Consider the following 19,903-nt stretch of genomic DNA (forward strand, 5'->3'; position numbering starts at 1 on the left):
ATAGCTAAGACGCATTCTAAGATCGATTTCCCTAAAATCCATCAAAGGCAGATCCAGGGGGCCGGGGGCCAACAGGGGCCGTGGCCCCCCAAAAAACGATGTTGACGTTGCAATAGAGGCATTGCAAAAAGTGACGTTGCAATAGAGGCAGGCACTGCGTACACCACCATCTTTCCCTCAAAAAAATTGGTTAAAGGGGTCAGAAATTGCCTCAGATCGCGCCACAGAGCATCTAGAATCCAACAAGATTTCAGGGCCCTTAAGCAGGCCCCAAACCCCCTGCTGTAAGTTTTTGGACCCACATTTTGGGGGACAAAAAAAAATGTTTGGCCCCCCCCCCAAAAAAAACATTGTGTTCTGGATCCGCCCTTGAAACCCATCTTTAACAAGCAAAATTGCATCAAAACTACCAATTTGAGAGCTGTTTCATTGTTATTTTTCCGCTTGACGAAACAGTCATTGAAAAGAAATGCGCAAGGCTGTGATTCACTAAAAGTCCAGTAAGGTATTTCATAATAACTCGATAGTTTTGTTTTTTGATGTTTGCAAAATATTCAAAAAACAAAACCTTGAAACCCTTGAAGCCCATCTTTAGCAAAATTACATCAAAACTTCCAATTCGATAGCTGTTTCATTTTGTTTTTCCGCTTGACGAAACAGTCATTGAAAAGAAATGCGCAAGGCTGTGATTCACTAACAGTCCAGTAAGGTATTTCATAATAATTCAATTGTTTTGATTTTTGATGTTTGCAAATGTTGTATATTACTTAAAAATAGGCCTACCGGTATGTGTGTGCATACAGAACACACCTCAATGCTCATGTACAACTTTAGCAACACTTTTTACTTGTAAATACTGACGTCCTGCATAAGAGAAATTCTCAAAAAGGGTTTGATTAGAAATTGTCACATAACCCACAAAGGGGAAATTGACACAGTTTCCTGTTGTAGATCAAAATTCATAGAATTTTAAACTAGGGAAATGTTTTTAGCTGCGGGATAACAGCTCAAAAAATCATCATGTCTCTTTGTCAGTCCGTTCATTAGTATTAACAAACGTTGACATTGTCTATTGTGCCTACATTTTTTGACCCATTTCAACCAACCTTTGTCAAAAGTATCAGTAGCCCTGCCCCAACATGACACATGACCAAACTGGGGTCAAAGGTCATCATGTGGGTCAAACATCTGATTTTTTTAAACTCAAAACACTCTAAAATTACATGGAAGAGTCACATATGACTGGTACATGAACATGAATTTGTTGGTCCGCAGCTTTTGATATAATATTTCCGATTGAGTGTATTTTTAAATGTGCCAAATTTTCTGAAATTGAATATACAATTGCATGTACAAATCTTAAATGTGTGATTATGCAGTTTTAAAATTTTAACATTTAATGTTTATCGTAATTTCATATTGGAAATTGCAAATGTATAACATGTATACTAAAAAAAAAATTACATGTATATAATATGAAGGAAATAATGTGTGTTTTTCATTTTGTTGTTGTGAAATATGTACAAGAATTGTGAGAAGTACATTTAATAATATTGAACAAATTTGTGTGAATTTTGAGAAAATATTAGATGACGGTGAATTTAAAAGTGCATCAAATGCTATTACATGTAATATTTAGAAAGTGTATTTTCAAACAGAAGTTTTCTACTCAGTTATAGAATAATCTTGAAACCTTTTCTGGACAAAAGCAGCTTATGTACATAATGTTTTTTGTAGAATATCATGTATGTATATCAATTATCAACACGGAAAAGCAAAGCTTTTTTTCGGATAACTTGGTAGTGAATTAAACTGTGCATTACTCAGTACTAATATTTTTATATGCAGAAATTTTGGCATTTGCCAAAAGTGTATATACGTGTATCAAGTAAAAAAAAAAATTTACAGTCAGAACCCAGAAGGCTTGGGGTTATATACCCAAGCAAATTTGAATCATTTTTTGAAGATCAGATTTTCAGAAAGTTTTCACAAAAATGGGAATTGCTTAGGGAAGTGATCTGAAATTTTTGACAAATATTTTCCTAACACTGTTAAATTCATAAAATGTTTGTTTAAAAAAAAAATTGTTGGGCATAAGGGTTAAATATTCCACTGTAGAATTGTGTTAGTTTGAAGAAAAACCGCTCATATAAAAAAGAAAACCACGAAGCAGCCTATCAAAATCATGTTACATTATTGTTTCATAGATAACCTGTTTGTTTGTATAGTAAAATATTGATTTTTGTAATTTATCCAGGATAGAACAATTGCAAAACGGGGTCATTTTATAAATTTGGGTTCCATTTTTTTGTCCTGTCCCTGTTACATCTGACATCTGTGATTTTTTTTTTCATTCTAGATACTCTCCTTAATGCAGTCGTCCTCCACGACTGTTTATGAATAGCAAACTACCTACCCAACAAATACACCGCTCAACCAAAAAAGAAAGTCCCCCCCTCCATACTTTTGTGTCTAACTAAAAAACTACTAGGCACATCTTGCTCAAACTACGACTGATCAGTACAGAAATTCCTTAGCAATCCAGCTATACTCTTTGTTTGGCCCAAAACAGTGATAGTGTGTAAAACATTATGCATTTTATGACAAATGGTACCGAGAAAAAGTTGCACTTTTGTATACGTGCAAGGCCAAGGTGAGTGTGAACCACAACTTGCACGTATACAAAAGTGCAACTGTTTTCGGTTTCATGTGTCATAAATTGCATAAATTCGTACGCATTATCAGTGTGTTGGGCCAAATAGAGAGTATGGCTGGATTGCTACGGAATTTCTGTACTGATTAGTCGTTATTTGAGCGAGAGGTGCTCAGTGGTTTTTGAGTTGGACAAAAAAGTATTGGAAGGGGGGACTTTCTTTTTTAGTTGGCTGAGAGTACAAAAACCATTGAATTTTCATTCAATGATATAGCTTGAGTAACTCCAGATCCAATGCTCATCAGGAATTCGACATGTAGAGCTGGAGCTAAATTTATGTTGTAGATCACAGATTCTAAGCGGCCATACAAAAAAACGGGACTCTCTGTATCTGTATCACAAAAAATTGTCCCTTTTACCTGTAGTGTACCAACCCAGATTCCATTAAAACATACCTCATTACATTTAATGGGATCTGGGCTGGGAATTATAGAAGGAAAAGAGACATTTTCGTGACATTTTCATTTTACAGAGAGTCCCGTTTTTTAGGGCCTCTTAGAATGTAGTATCTACAACGTAGTTGTAGCTCCAGCTCTATATGTCGAATTCCTGATGAGTATTGGAGCTGGAGTTACTCAAGCTGCTGCTACAATGACACCAGAATTGCAACTTGCAAAGTATAACAGGGACAGGAAAATGCCTCACAGCCCATACCTTGGACCCGAAATTTATAGAATGACCCAATTAAGAATTAAGACAGATTAATTAAGAAAATTAAGACAAATGTATATTTACAGAAAACATTGGTAGCTCTACTTTGGCTCGGTAAATTAAAAGTTATTAGGATGATTTTTTTTGGGGGGGTACAAAAAGTTGAGAAAATTAATGCTCTGTTTATGTTGTTGGTAAATGATACCTTTGAACAAAAATATACATAAGAGAAGTAATTAGCCATTTGCGAGTTAAATTTGAATAAAATCTAGAACGCTGACTTAATCCAATGCTTTGCACATTTTAACTTTGCATTCTTCCGACCACTGTTACTATATCACGTGATTCGGGGCAAGCCTTATGCTAGCAAGCTCCAGCATGGTCTGGTTCTGTGTCTTTGTGCCATTCTCACCCATTGTGAACAATGTATTGGTGCTGAGCGTCTCTAATAATGTAACTATGTAAGACTTGCCCCGAATCATGTGATTAGCAACAGTGTTTTGGTCTGGCGAATTCAAAGTTAAAATGTGCCAAGCATTCTGAGCAAGTCAATGTGCCAGATTTTTTTCAAATATAAATCCCAAAGGGTATAGGTCACTCGCAAATGCTCATTGAATATTGATAGGCCCTACAGGAAAAAAGCAGCTTCCTTTATACATGTATTAATTTGTGATGGATTGCTTTGCCAACAAGTTTCTATTGCAACACGCGCAACTGAAATTTCTACAATTTTGTACTTATTTCCTTGTTTGTTCTACAATGTATCACGCGCAGCTGAAGTGAGATTGAAAGTCAGTTGTGAAGCTTGATATTTCCGTTTGAAAACAGTCTTAAATTACTTGAAGTTGAAGCAAAACATAGATATGCAATGTGATTCTCCTTGCAATATGACAGGCTTTCGCTTTCAGTAACTTGAAGTTACAAAAAAATGTGTGTTCGTTCTTAATGTGAGGTTTGGAACACCTTTAGTTTCGTTGTTTTTTAAGTTTTCAGTAAATGTGATGTATATGAGTTCTTCTAAAGGGCCGTGTTGTAAAAATCTACTATTGAAATTTTGAAACCAAACCTTTTGTCTCCTTGTAGCAATATAGCTTCACTTTCAATCTGGATTTTTGCCAAGGGTGTTTGAGTGTCGTATTAACTTTTGATGCTGATACAAATTTGAATATTCATGAGCGTAAAACAGTGGTACCACTGTACCTTAGGCGGAAACTGTAATGTTACAAATATTTCAATTCAACAAAATTAGATGTGTGTGTGGGTTTGTTCATGTATGGCTTTACGATGGTGGACAGACACTCAAAGGGAGAACAAAAATCCTTTCAGTCCTCGTTATGTGCTTAGTCTATATGAGAGTGTTATATTACAGGGACAGAATGAAACACAAAGCATTGTCCTCGGGCGTATAGAAATTCACGACTGTGTGTTTGCAGTTAACGTTGTCAGGTACTATTAACACTTTTAACGGATACGAGTGTAATCTTAAACAAAATTAATTTACACGGGGCTTTCTGCGATTTCTGATTTACATTATAACTTTAATATGCAATAGACTATTCTGAACTTTATGAATGTCAGGACTTTATTATAGCGCTGCATATGCATATTGTATCATGCATATTTGTACCTTATTTGCATAATAATTAGTATTGGCCGCATGGGAATGTATATTAATCTTTATGCACGAGTCGGCCATATTAAATTGAAAGCGAGGTAAAATCTTCATTTTTTGGAACTTGCGAATAGAAATGAAAGCAACTACATGTACATTAACTTATTTACCGTAACAGTCTGCATGGATGAATAATTAAAAATTGTGATTAAACACCCTAATGTTGAAGCCACATTTAAAAAAAAAGTAAGGCTTGGAACGCATAAATAGTCTGGCACCATCTTATTCAACACTTATTTTATATTGTTAATAAATACATTCAGGGAACACGATCAAAATGGCTTCCTTCTGAATAAGGTGATTTGGTTGTGTGAAATATATATTTGGAATTGACAATGTAATTCCGTAAAATACTACCCGATTAATTAATTATACATGTACTTGATGAATATGCCGTAATTGATTGAAATAATAACTCTAAATTATAATTATGCACTAATTTGTTCTCCAGTTGCGCCAAATATTTTTTCTAACTCTTGTTATTTTGTTACACAGTGAATACGTTTGTAATAAAAGACCGATCTTTTGAAGAAAAGTTGGAATGAATAAACATTCGGACCGCCATTTTGTTGTACATTTCCTGAATTATTTAACAACAATAATAGTGTGTTTGGAATACAGAATTGTTTGGAAACTTTCATCAACACCTTAGATATATAATACTCAATCACTCGATCTCTAAATCAAATTGTTTATCATGAAGGGTTTAATTTAATTGAGTAGAATGATTGCAACAGAAGAAAAGTCTACCAAAAAAACGAAAGTACGAACAGAGGGCGCCCGCGCAAATTTCGAAAGTGATGCATAGCACGTGACTGGTTTTCAGCTTGTGTGTGAATGAGGGCGCTATCATAGACTGGTTCCTGCTGGCGGTGTTTTGTCTGCAGCACAATTAATCGTCAATGGTCATGATTATTCAGCTGTTCGATGTTTATTCATAAGAAAATAAGACGTCACACCATTGCTATCACTCATTCATAAATGTACTATTAAATCATTTCAGAGGCTTTCGTCGAGCTCACGAGGTGCCACATGCAGTGGCCTAGTGGATAGTGTAATCATGGAGGTGTTCTTATTCCTCCATGGTGTGAACTATGGATCGCGAGATCTGTGGTTCGAACCCATGGGCTTCCTGCTCTCCCGATTTAATTCAGAATCCTGGATGGAGGGACTGGGAACCAGTCTATACCCACCACAGACATGGTACAAACAGAGGTGAATTCCTGATGACTGACTTTAGTTTGTACGTCACTATAATTCAAAAATTATTTCTTTAACAAACTTTAATTTTGAGATTGAAGTGAAGTCGCAACATTGCTCCGATTTAACGGGGTATTTTTCTTTTTTGGCAACCAGAAAATGTCCATAACAGCGCCCTCATGCGAAAACAAAATATGGCCTGTCCTTAAAGAGGGACGAACCTGTGTTCACAGGAACGGAGTTCCCATCTCTCTTTTTTAGCGATTGGGCCAGTCTCATATGCTGCTGTGGGGGAATCGCCACACCTCCTGCACAGCGAGTCAATACCTTCCCAGCATTGAATAATGCCGGTACCCATTTAACACCTGGGTTGAGAGGAGTAATTGAGGTAAAGCGCCTTACTCAAGGACACAACACGCATGGCCACGGCGGGGCTCGAACCCACAACCTCACGACCATGAATCCTGTGCCCTTACCAAGTTAGACCACACGTGCCCTATGTGCTGTCCTTATGAGCAGTATATCTGCGCACCTGTTTTGTGACGTCAGTTATGCAAAATATGCCTTAATTGCTCAATCGACCATTCGCGCAATTTTATAGTAGCCAATTCCCCGGCACGCATATAGCGTCCACATCAACGAAGCTTTTCCTTGCGTGTTTCGCATGAAATGTTTGAGTGGACCCGAAGTGCAGCAAGCGGACATTTTTACGCGAGTGAGAGCAAAAACAGAACAGTTGTCTTTTGAGCAAGTATCACCTCCAAAAAACATCCTCAAGAACATCTGAAATTCTCGCCGAGAATGGACCGACTGTGTTTTTCCAGGACAGGTATGCCGTTAGGCCCAGCTTTACAACTGTCAATTTTGACAGTGACTTTCCTATATTTTGTCGGTGTTGGTGGACAGATTTCATCAACATCTCCTTCAAATCTCACCCTTGCTGCATCAAATAACAGGTAAATTTGGATTTTAAATTTTATTATTTTTCAATTTCATTCACCGTCTATTTTGTTAATACCGTGTTAATAGCACACAAATTACATACCAATGTTCACCATTTCACCATCCGAGTGTGCCAAAAAGTGCAACATTCAGAAAAGAAATAATTAAAGCTATTCATTTTTTTTCTTCAATGAAATTATATATTACATTAAAGCCTGACTATTTTTCAATCCACTCCTTTTTACCCCATTCCATTTGGGTCCCTAGATCCAGAAATACAATCAATTAAGTGAAAGGGTGTCAGTTTTACTTGGGCCACTCTCACCTGTGATGTCACGAACTTCAATGTCTATACAATGCTTAACCCAGATTCATCATGACCAGTTGAGAGTGGCCCAAGTAAAATGTACACCCTTTCACTTAAATAGAAAACGTGTGTGACATATTCACTTGTTATAATGTGAACATAATAAGGGTCTTGGAAATACACGTCACCATAAAAGCCACAAATTCATCTTTATAATTTATGAACAGATTCATTGTTTGGAAAAACCGTTACGCCTTGATGAATGTGTCCCACTTTAGCTTCCACCCTGTCAGGCAATAACAACAGCGGTCACTATAACCCACATGTACATGTACATGTACAAGGTGGTGAAAAAAGAAGGAAACCAACTTTTGACAGCAATTTTCACCCACTTGTTGAGCATATTTCAAACATTCAATTTAATGGTATTAAAATATTGATTTTAAGCATAAGTGACGAAAAAAATGATTGCAAATACATTTTTTGTCTCTGAGATATGGTAATTTAAATATTAATTTTCATGTGCCTAACCCGTTTGTCCGCGGACGGCTTTATTCCATCCGCGCTTGACTGAGCTCCGGAGCTTGATTTAAAGACAAAAACACTACACTAGACTTACACGTGGACAACAGTGTTTTTGGTGACTTGTATTCAAATTAGCATAATTATGAAGCCCGGGAAGGGACAGGGTGGAATTTTTTTTTGGCATTTGCTAATTCGTGGGAACGAATTAGTAATTCGTTCGCACGAATTACTAATTCGTGGGAACGAATTAACAAACTCCAGTAATTCGTTCGCACGAATTACTAATTCGTTCCCACGAATTACGAATTAGTAATTCGTGCGAACGAATAAGGAAATTCCAAAAAAAATTCCACCCTGTCCCTTCCCGGGCTTCATACAAAATAAATGGCGTACGTCCTGATATTTCTAGCCCAATTATATCGTACTGTGCTGGTAGAGGCAGGTTGATATTGACACAGAAAAGAAAACACCGTTTAGCAAGCACCAAAGTGGCCTGCAAAATTAACTTTGCACTGTGTTGCTGAGCACTATTACCATTTCTATGAACACTGTGATGAAATATGTGAGCCCACCCGACAAAGTGAGTCGGAGAAAGCCAGAGCTACCTTTGACTAAATATATTCCCCCCCCCCCCCAAATAATGCAATGCAAATCGATATTATAACAATCACACATTTTCAATACCTCTGGTTCTTTTCAGAACCATTCTCTTAGTTGAGAAATTATTCGCACATGGTGTTTCCGCAAACCTTTCATTATTTAGTATCTCCACCATGCAAAGCCTCAAATCTTACAGACATTTTCACCCAGGGAAATATCAATCTGGGTGATATATGAACGCGAGGAGCACAGTATGCTCGTTCTATCCCACTTAAAAAAAAATGATAAGTGACATAATGTCCTCAAGTGATAAAATGTCCTTAAATGACAAAATGTCCTTAAGTGGCAAAATTGCCATTACGTTAAAAAATATCAGGTTACAAAGTGTCCATAAGTGACAAACTGTTTCTAAGTGGCACAATTCTCTTAAATGACAAAATTGTGTACGATCCGGTCGTAAAGTTATCTGCATCCTATCTCACAAAATGTAACATGATGAGCTCGTAAATTCTGCATCCTGCTGCATTAGTGTTCCTGTGGTAACCACATTCATTATGGTCCGTCGAGTTCAATTAAGCTCGTCAGTTTTATATTATGCCATGCACTGCTTGTTTTCAAGCATGGGCGTCGCCAGGATTTTTTGTAGAGGGGGGCAAAAAAAAATTTTGCCAAAAAAAGCTTGTATTTCTCAACACATTCTCGATTTATCAGTTTTAGAGGGGGGCAGGGACATTTTGCCCCCCCCCCCACTCATTAAATTTACACCACTTTGTCTTCGCGCCTCTTTTTCTTTTCTTTTTTTTCTTTTCTTTTCTTCCTAATTTTTTTTTTTTGCTTTTCCGGGGGGGGGGGGCAAGTGCCCCCCCTCGCTACGCCCATGTTTCCAAGCCATTTCTCCTCTCACACAAATTTCGAGTGATTCGTTAAATGATTTGTGACTGGCATTCGAGTGACAAAGTGACGATATGTCGGTAAGTGACAAAATGTCCTGAGGACCCATTTTGTTAGATTCGGTCACAAAATAGTCTGCCTCCTATCTCACACAATATTTAACATAATGAGCTGGCAGAAAGCACCTTTCTGTTTTCGAGTTTCCACGGTAACCACAATGGCTCATCGAGTTCAATGAAGCTCGTCAGCAATAGAGCCTTTCTACTTTCACAGTATAATCAATATCTCGAGTGTTCCTCTACTGTTTTGATTTCTACGGAGACCCGGGGGGGGGAGGGACATCGGGGATAATTAGGAAGAATAATGTTCGTATTATACGTATGCATCGGGGATAATTATGAAGATTTATATTTTGTATTACACGTATACGTATATGCAAAACGAGGCACAAATCTTCATGCCTCGTTCTCCCCTCTGGGTCTTCCTAGAATTCTTTGATTGTCAGTCTAAATTACAAAATCTAATTGGTTTTCTCCCCCCCCCTCCCGTTTCAGTGTGCAGAGTGCTTTCAGCATCGAAGACGTTCTAGCCCAGTATTCAGGCCAGTCGACGCGCCCGAGTGAGAAAACTGGTATACGATCTTCATTTTCGTCTGCACTGTGTTTTTGTGGTCACGTTTGATTTGTTTCCTCTTTTTTGTGGAGTATGTTTTTTTGGCTGGATTCCTCGGGCCAGCCAAATGTCTTCTAACCGACTGATTTACTGTCTGACCGTCTGGCCGATTATAAAACATATTCTAAACTGAGATTCTAGGGCCCAGCTCAGGGACGGATCTAGCTTTCAGGAAAAAAAAGGGGGTTGAGTGAAGACAGTGAAGACACGCCTTGATAGGGAGTCCGGGGCGCGGCTTGCCCCGGAAATCATTCAAATACAATTTGATAACATTAGCATTACATTTATTATTTTTTGGCCCAATTTTGGCGATCGTGTAGGCCTATCTACGGGCCCGGTTCCTATTAGGGAACAAAATCCACTTTTAAATTATTTGACCTACTAAACTAGTTGGCGACATTAACAACCTGCAGGTATCATCGATAAAGGGCAGGGTGTGAATTTTTGAGGGAAGTTTTGGGGTGAAATGACGATGGCAACGACAAAATGCAACGCCAAAAATAAAGATGGCGACCACCGCGTGATGTACCGTGAACGCGCAAGGCGCGCTGAATCGCACGGCACCAACCACAAACCGCGTAGGAAAATCGTCATTTCTACCCCAAGAAACTGTTCAAGAATTTAAGAGGAAATCTCACAGTTATTGCACATCTCAAGTAACACAATAACTATGTCAGCCAGGAAAAACAATACCACTGCATGCGCCAACTTAAGTCTCGTACACAAAATAATTTGCAAACTTAAGATTAGAACTTGCAATGGTGACCATGCACACATGTTGACTTACGAGTGGTGTACGCAGAAACTGAAATGTTAAAAGTAGGGTTTACAATTCCATTTTCAAACCATCCATTTATAATGCAAACAGGGGCCATGAAAATGTTCTGGCTCACAGAGACACGTTTTGATTGTTCTGTTGATTATTCCGCAGAGAAAACCTTCTAGTAGCCGTTTAAATGTTTTACTCTTGTCATATCTTAAGACGAAATATCACACACGAATCTGTTCTGTTTGAATAATGCTCTTTTGATATTGATGCACTAATGCTTTGTTAATGAGTTAATCACCTTTCTTTATTTTGCAATTTTCTTATTTGTCTCGGCACTTAGATCATTTATCAGATCGATATCTTGTTACGTAATCCACTTTCTGACGACAGTGAATTTTAATGAATTCGGAAGTACGACCGATCGCAGCAATAAAGAAATTACAACAAAAGGTTTACAAGAGGGATAATTTCCAGTGAATAATTTACATTAGGAAAAACGTTGGTCAAAATATGGAGACATTTTAGATATGGGAATTATTTTGTATGTGCATAAGTCTGTGATAATATCTGCCTTAGTATACCACTTTCGGTAATTACAATACATGTTCATGATACATTCGGGGACATTTTGTATTTATTACTCACACTGGATATTAGGGAGATGTTTCCCCTCCATTATGTCCAATTAAAGCATAAACAAATAATTTTGTAAACATGTTTCGCTGTTTGAAGTGTAGAGAATAGCAGCTCCTATGTACAACTGATTGAACTATTCAAAAATAGATGGATTTAAATCATGTTCAGTTCTCGGATTTTGAATTGTTTATTCAAATTGTTATCGGAGAAAAGAAAACGGGTAACAAAATAGCAAATATATAATAAATGCATGGTTGTTCATGCGGAACCCGTAACGATGGCGGGTGAATATATAAATTAATTTTTAGGGCAATTACTAGTTGCCTAGAAACGCCGGGTAGATAATGCAATGCGATGCATAAAGACGGACACTGGTTCTCTGACGTGCGAAGCATTAATGTTTTTCTCTCCCAATTGCGCAAAAGGTGGCGTGTTGGCAAACCTTGTACGTTTTGTATAGCGATTCTGAAAAGAGTTAAGAACCTATATTTCATGCCCAATTTTGGCACTTAGTTACTTGTTTAAATACGGGAATAAAATGATTTAATGATTTTTATTTTCAAAAAAGTATAAATTGACATTATAATCTTTAATAATTGCACTTCCGGTAACACCGGAAGTGAGGGTCACATGGCCTTAACATCTCTGCGGGCACACCTTCAGTACACTATGATGGAATATGCATAGAAGTGGCATCATACCTTCCCATATTGCGGAGATATTATGATGGGCACAAGATTATCGAAATAAATATTTGTGACGTCATAACATTAGACCAATAGGCTGCAAGGTAATGAATGCAACGTTAAGGTATCAACCCCATCAGATTGATAATTAGTCTAAAAAAAATTACTGGTTTAATTTTTCTCTCTTTTAAGGACATCCCGATGACGTTTACTGTGGCGTGAAAGACATTCACCTTGATGCTGTAGACGAAGCCAAAATGGTATGGAAATGAATCCTTTAAATGTAGTTTTAACAATACTTCATGTTTTCATCCCGGCAATATAAATACAAGGTTTTATTTTACATAATGTGTGGTGTGGCGAGCGGAGGGGGGGGGGGGGCAAAATTTCAAATGGCAGCCCAAAACACACCCCACGTATACGTTTCCCATTATGCCATCCGTACTTACCTCACAAGATTCTGTGAAGCGGCATCAGCCCTTCCCAGCGCCCTGTTTGCAGGGCGGGGGCTCCCAGCGAAAGGGTATGCTACATTTCAATGCTTTTTCATCTAGACCCTTTTATGGATAGCTGCCAGATCGCAGTGAAGGTATATGTTAAGCTGCATTGTGGGACAGTTTTGCGCTATAGCGCTACACAGAATCGCCATTCGTAGCGCCAATATCCCAGGATGCAACGCGCAGCATACCTTCGCATACACTTCTTATATCCGTAAAAAAAGTCTTTGAATCTCGAAGCACACACCCATTTCAAACCTCACCTTAAAAGATCGCTGGTCAGATTTGAAATTGACCCGGAATTTGGGTTAAATTTAAAGTTAGCCTGACACTTTCCAGGGTCAATATTAACACTTTTCGGGGTCAAAATTGCCATTCTCTGACTCCATGTTCCCGTTCATGTTGACCCAGACACCTCGAGAAGTGTCAATTATGACTCTGTAAAGAGTCAGGCATGTCAGGCCAATTAGAATCCGGATAGCGGGTCAAATCCGACAAAAAGGACTTCTAACCATGTACCACAATTCACGACGGTTTTCTCCAGGAGTTCACGATCACTGCTACCGTGGGACTGACCTGGGCAGACCCCCGTCTCCAGAGCCTTCTCCCCGCCGACTCCGACACCATCTACGCCATCCGCGGCGCCGACATCGACCGGATCTGGTTGCCCGACCTGTACTTCCCGCTACTGAAGAATGGAGACTTCCACAAGATCACCTCGACCAACAGGGTGGTGAGGGTCAGCAAGCACTTACTGCATGGGGTGATCTACCACATGAGGTAAGACGCCGTCGACCCGGTTCGATTGTGAGTCCCCAATGTGAGTCAGATGTGCCTGGGGCTGAGTGTTATGATCACATCTTAAGAGTGTGCGATACTCTCCGAGGGGTACGTAACACGTGTAACAGGTGTTTTCCCTTTTGTTTGGCCGAAGGGATGTGAACTCCCTTTAAGGAGATTGTGCCCTTCGAAAGGCGAGTTCCCTCGGGGTGTGCGATTCGTCTCGCTATAGAGTTTGATCATCTTTATGGTTAGAGAGCCTTCTTTTAGAGGTGTGATGGTACCTGTGTGAGGAGGTGGGTCCCTTCTCAGTTAGCCCCAAAGGGGGCTGACATGTGTGCCTCTCTTAATTAGGACTTGGAGGGCTGTGAATCCCCTCTAATGGGTTAGAGCACACGAAGGGCATACTTTACCCCTTCTCTGTGAGTAGTTGGACCGCACTATAACAGGTGTGGTGCGAGCCCCTTTGGCGCGGAGAGTCCCTCCAAGGGGTGCCTTATCCTCTGAAGAGCCTCTTCAGATGGAAAGTGAGCCCCTCTTAGGGTCTGAGAGGTTTGACTTCCAAAGTTGTGTAAAGCCCTTTTTGAAGGGTGTGAGCCCCATTGGGAGGTGTTTTCCCTCTGAGTGGGTTAACCTACGAAGTGGGTTTCAGCTACCAGAGGTGTGGTGTGATCTCCTCTATAACTCCTTCAAGGGATGTGCTCCCTTCTTAGAGGTTATAAAGGATATGTAAGCTACCTCTGAGTCATACCTCTGAGCTGTGTGAGCAACCCTCCCGACCGAGGGCTGTTATATAATGGCCTCTGGAGTAGTTCAGTTTCATCAACAGGGATGTTGAGTCTCTTCAATTATAGTGTGAGCTCCCTGCAAAGGTGGTAACCACATAACTCCCAGTGTACTAGCTCCATATCTGAGAGTCACATCAACTAAACGAAATCACTGTTCACAGGAGATCACTGTTCACAGGAGATCGCAGGGAAACCTTTTCAAATTGAGCTGTCAAACTCTGACCTTCACCTTCTGCTGTTATTTTCATGGCAGGTTGACTCTGACCCAGTCGTGCCACATGGATCTCTCCAATTTTCCCTTCGACACGCAGAAGTGTGACACCCTCATTTCATTGTGTAGGTTGATTTTTCCTTCATCTTCATTATTTTGGTTTAGTATTTCATGATATGCATCCTGAGTCTGTAAATGCAAAAGTGAAATATTTGTAAAAAAGTTGAAATAGCAAATTTGCCCTATTGTACTTTCATGCCGTTGGCTTACGTGATACCTTTTGTTTCGTATACCTTCGTACCAATGTTGCCCTAATGTTCAATTCATTATTATATAGGGTTTTGCCTTTCACACGACGTGATTTTCCGACAATGACGGTATACTCATTGTTATTCCACAAACTTACTAGGGTGGGATTCGAACCCACGACCTGCTTTTGCAGACGTCTTATACCACTCAACCACCGAGCTTGCCTGATCGGCAATCCAGTTCGAATCTGATATTGTAACGGGTTCCACAAATTTCCAACTTGACACTAATGCTGCAATGTTTTCGTCAGTTTCCTATGTCGACAGCGAGCTGAAGTTGCGCTGGAGGTATTCACAGCTCATTGAGACCGGGTCTAGTATCCAGCTCAACCTGCCCCAGTTCAGCCAACCCACAGTCAAGGCCACCGACTTTGCTGTTACGGGAATCTACCAAGCGCAGGAATCAGTGCAATTCAACTTCAGTACGTAATGTACTTTTCAACTTCGATTCCAATCGTTCGACAATAATATTTGGCAAATTGCATTCTGCATCTAAATAAACAAGAGAAATGGAAGTCGTTACAAGGTTGGTTATAAAAGACTTTTTATATGCCCCAGTATAATTACAGTCTGTCTTTTATACCGAGACGAAGTTCGTGTGAGTTTTTCTGACCACGTATTTTTAATCGCAGAGATAGTCAGTGAAAGACCTGTTATTATCAAACCTCTCTACAAATTTGACAACAAGGCTTGCAAATGCCGACCGACCGGCTCAAATCTTAGCCTAAGTCACGCCCTTCCTCCATTGTCCTGATCCACCCAAGATACCTGACCCAGTCTCTGCTAATTCTCGGGCAGTGTTTCGGTCGAGGTAAGGATCACAAGTACATCACAAAATGAGGTCACAATGAAATCACAAGTCACGAGTAATGGGGGGGGGGGGGGGGAGGGGGGTTGTGACCAATCACAAGGGATAGTCTTCTTTCAACAATGGACCGATCCAGTAAGCCCCTCCCACTGCGCACGTGGGCAAATTAACGCGTGCTCCTCTCCCATGCCACACTGCATTTTCCTGCCGCGCGCATATCATACGCGCGTGCACGCATGTCGGACTTTTGTGCACGCGTGTCGGACATAAATCACGGCTGTGATTGGTCAGAATACCACGGGGCGGTGCTTACTGGATCGGTCCATTGAAAACCTGATTTGACTTGGGACTGAATGACTTGTGCACGACTGACTTGCGGAAGACTTGTGATGACTAATGATTCTCACAAGTAGGCCTATATACCTAAACTACAACACTGTCTGTACGGATCCTTCTTGCGCAGCCAACACGGTTCTCAACTTCTCCATCTGCTTACATCGGTTTGGAGGCTTCTTCATCCTGACCGAGATGTCGACCTCCTTCATACTGTGCGTCCTCTCTTGGCTCAACTACTGGCTGGATCCGGACCAGGCGCCCGCTAGGATCTCGCTTGGGATTACCACTGTGCTTGCGGCCATCACGCATGCAAACAGTGCCACGAAGAGGGGGTTGCCGGCGCTGTCCTATGTAACGGTGAGATTTCAAAAAAAAAAGTGCCATATTTTCAATGGGGAGCGCCGATAAAATCCTACAATCACAGGCACACTATATTAACTAAAAGTGTACAAATGCACCCTTCTCATTGGGGGGGGGGGGGGGGGAGACCGTTCCCGTGTACGTCAAATTCTTACATTTTGCTAGTGCATTTTTTTTATGGAAATTTTTTGGGGGGGCTAGACACATTTTTTTATATTTTTTTTTTTTTTTAGCCCCCCCCCCGTAGAACCGCCACTGTGTCTTCAATTCCCCAATTCCATGGCTCTCAGATCTCCCTAATAATTATAGACTAATTTGAGTGTAGAACTTTTATCCATAAGCTCGGCGAACGGATTTTTGGCCTATTTACTGATGGGGTGTACTCCTGATGTGATGGATTATCTGAACACTTGAGACCTTTTTCGTGCTGCCATCATTTCAGTCATGTTCCCTGTATCCAATAACAGTACTGAATGATAATGTTTTTTTTAGCAAAAAGGAACCAGATACGGAATTATAAACACTGGCTATAAAACAATATTCATACACATCCCTATGTGATTTGTTTTCGTTTTGCTGAAAGAACACTAACCTTTTTGCGATCCGTGGACAGAAATTTGAAACGGTGGTTGTGTTTACAATTCCGTAACTTACAAATTACACAAGTAACTTGAATGCTCCTTGTACTAAAAGAAAGCTTATAAATAGGGCTTTCATATAGAGATTTTTAAAAGTGCTACATGCAGAACTTCACTAAAACAACGGTCCCAACGTTTGGGTTTCGTTTTGTTTTTACTCACCCTTTATTAAATATTAGTCCCCTTCCACGAACAAAAAAACTACCAACCAACCAGCAATAATCCGTTACCTTTTGAGATTTCAGGCTTTGGATATCTGGTTTAACTTAAACGTGAACATAACAATCATCGGCCTAGCCGAGTACGGCTTGGTTCACGTTCTGACCGTCCGTGCCAGAAAACTGGAGGAGAGGCTGGAACGTACTTTGACCGGGGACAAGCAAACCCTGGCAGGCCAACCTCCACAACATGACGAGGTGGGTCTTCTCGACTTCTCGACCCGTAATGTCTTCGAGGACAAGCTTGAAAATTGTCCTGCTGATATGCTTCTCCCCTGCTTGAATTCAACTGAATTGGTTAGGGTTCGTACTCATGATCAGAGGGTCAGGGCTTTGAATCCAGCTGCTGGTCATACGTTGTGCTTGGGCAAGCAACTTAACCCCTCTTGCCTCTCTCCGTACAGGAGTAAAAATAGGCACCAGCATTAGCTGGGGAGTAACCAGTGATGGACCGGCATCCCATCCAGGAGGAATAGAAATATTCTCAACCGGACATAAATGTAGGCCCCATGGGCCGTATTGGCTTGTAACAGACTCTACTTTTTTTTGTTACACCTCTGTCTTGAATACTGTATTTTCATTGGCCTAAACGATCACTTGTTAAGTTTATAATTAACAATTGTTGACTGCTTTGATGTGGGATATGACGTTTTGAACACCCGAGGGGCGCATGTCACCCGAGGCGAGTGTTGCTAGTAGCCCCGAGGGTGTTCAAAACGTCATATCCCACATCACAGCAGTCAACAATTGTTTTGTTATACCTCTGTTTTGATTTCTTTGGATTGTGATGTAAAAATCACGAAAACAAACGGCAGTAAACACAACAATCATGACAATCTAACGGCAACTCACATGCATGTCGTGTGCTCGAAACAGCTGATCGTCTGCTAGTTCGCTGCCCCCACTCATGCGTGAAAACATGGTGAAAATAGCGTGGGTACCAACGATACAAGCGTTTCACACCGTACGTACTGTATGTGCTAAGTCATAGCACACTGGGGTATCACGTACGTGATATCCCTCAGCTCAGGGAGTGTACCATGCCTTTTTATAAACTTAACACGAGATCGTTCTAGGCCAATGTAAATCAAGACAGAGGTATGAAATCACAGTTCTTTTCAGAACCACACTTCTTCACAGAAGGAATTATTCCATTGTGTATGCCTAGTCCTACCCACCAAAACCTATAAGAAAGAACTTCCCATTTAGGCCTAATTTAGCTGATTATTTCTTACTTCCATTTTGTTTTCACCTCAGACGTCTTTCGTGTTGTGCCGCGGGAGGCGTACGGAACCCAAAGATGTTGACGAGCGTCAACGACTCAGCCAGGCCGCGGTGCGGTACCGACAGTGGGCCAAACGCATCGACCACTGCATGCGGGTCGCCGTGCCGTTGCTTCTCGTGGTGTTCGTGACCGTGTTTTGCACAAAGTACACCATCCGGAATGAGGACGAATGTGCGCAATAGTTTGTGGGGAAATAAACTAAGCCGTGATTAATGTCCTACATATGGCTTCTCAAAGATATCGAATAAAAGATGTGGTCTTTTAATTCCATAATGGGCCTTATGCATGAGTTGGCCATTTTTGACGAGTTCCCTGAATGTATTTCATAATTTGCTAACTGTTTAATGGGATGGCGCCAGACTATTTATGCAGCCTTAATTTTCCTGTCATTTTTTTTTAATCTGGCTTAAATATTAAGGAATGTTTATTTACAAATTTTTAACTAATTTATTGAAGCGGAGTTGAATTAATTAGTAATTTACTTGGAATGCTTTCATTTCTCTTCGCAAGTTCCAAAAATGAAGATTTTCCTCACTTTCAATTCAATATGGCCCACTCGTAAAGGCCCATAATTATGTGTGGGGCTTCTGTATAATGAGTGGCGCAGGCGTCTATCTCATGCAGAGTGGCGCAGAGACTGGTTCCCGCTCCCTCTATTGTCCTTTGGACTTCGAATGCAGGGATCTGTATTTTGTGGGCAATATATTAAAAATACATGTACATCAGAAGTATTTCCTCCTAATGTGTGCAAATTATAATGTAGGACTAGGAAGATCTACCCATAATGCAACTAGGATCTGAAACCTTGGCCCCTGAATACGACATCACAACGACAATTAATGCAAGTGCGGAACCAGCCTATTTCAAAATGGCAACATGGCTACCACATTGATCTCCGTATGCACAGTTTGAGGGGGGATGTTTCGATTCTCGCCGAGTTCGAAAGTGTCTCTGGCAACTATCAATAATGAGAGGGGCACCACATTTCAGTATTTGAAACCTATGCAGTTGAAATGCTCGAAAAATGCCTTCGTGGAGACACTATGGCGATTTTTGTCCACTGGTTATGGTAAGAGTAAGTTTTTCTTTAGCCATGTGTTCAACTGTCATCCATGCGCAAATAGCTGAAAACATAATTTTCAAAAATGCTGGGGGGGGGGGTTATTGTAAGCAAATTTACACGAGGTCTAACATTGCTGATTTACATTAGACATTTGAATATGCAGTAGATTATCCTGAATGTCAGGACATGTTTATAGTGCTGCATATGCAGATTGCATTATGCATATTTGTACCTTATTTACATGTTTAATAATTAGTTTCGGCCATATCGGAATTTACAATGTGTTTGTATGTGAAATTATATTGGAATGGACAATGACACTCCATTAGTCTAGACTACCCGATTCA

At 40.2% G+C, this 19,903-nt stretch overlaps 1 protein-coding gene across 1 annotated transcript; it reads left to right on the forward strand.

The window, feature by feature from the left end:
* Positions 1-6,871: 6,871 nt before the first annotated feature.
* LOC119724575 (glycine receptor subunit alpha-2-like) lies at positions 6,872-18,815 on the forward strand. Its single transcript, XM_038195683.1, has 9 exons — positions 6,872-7,192; positions 10,056-10,132; positions 12,457-12,524; positions 13,306-13,541; positions 14,583-14,665; positions 15,100-15,270; positions 16,120-16,349; positions 17,236-17,406; positions 18,466-18,815. The coding sequence occupies exons 1-9, from the start codon at positions 7,038-7,040 to the stop codon at positions 18,673-18,675; spliced, it is 1,401 nt and encodes a 466-aa protein (XP_038051611.1). The 5' UTR covers positions 6,872-7,037; the 3' UTR covers positions 18,676-18,815.
* Positions 18,816-19,903: the final 1,088 nt, after the last annotated feature.

Source organism: Patiria miniata, unplaced genomic scaffold (genome assembly GCF_015706575.1).
Source record: "Patiria miniata isolate m_02_andy unplaced genomic scaffold, ASM1570657v1 HiC_scaffold_18, whole genome shotgun sequence".
Classification (NCBI taxonomy): domain Eukaryota; kingdom Metazoa; phylum Echinodermata; class Asteroidea; order Valvatida; family Asterinidae; genus Patiria; species Patiria miniata.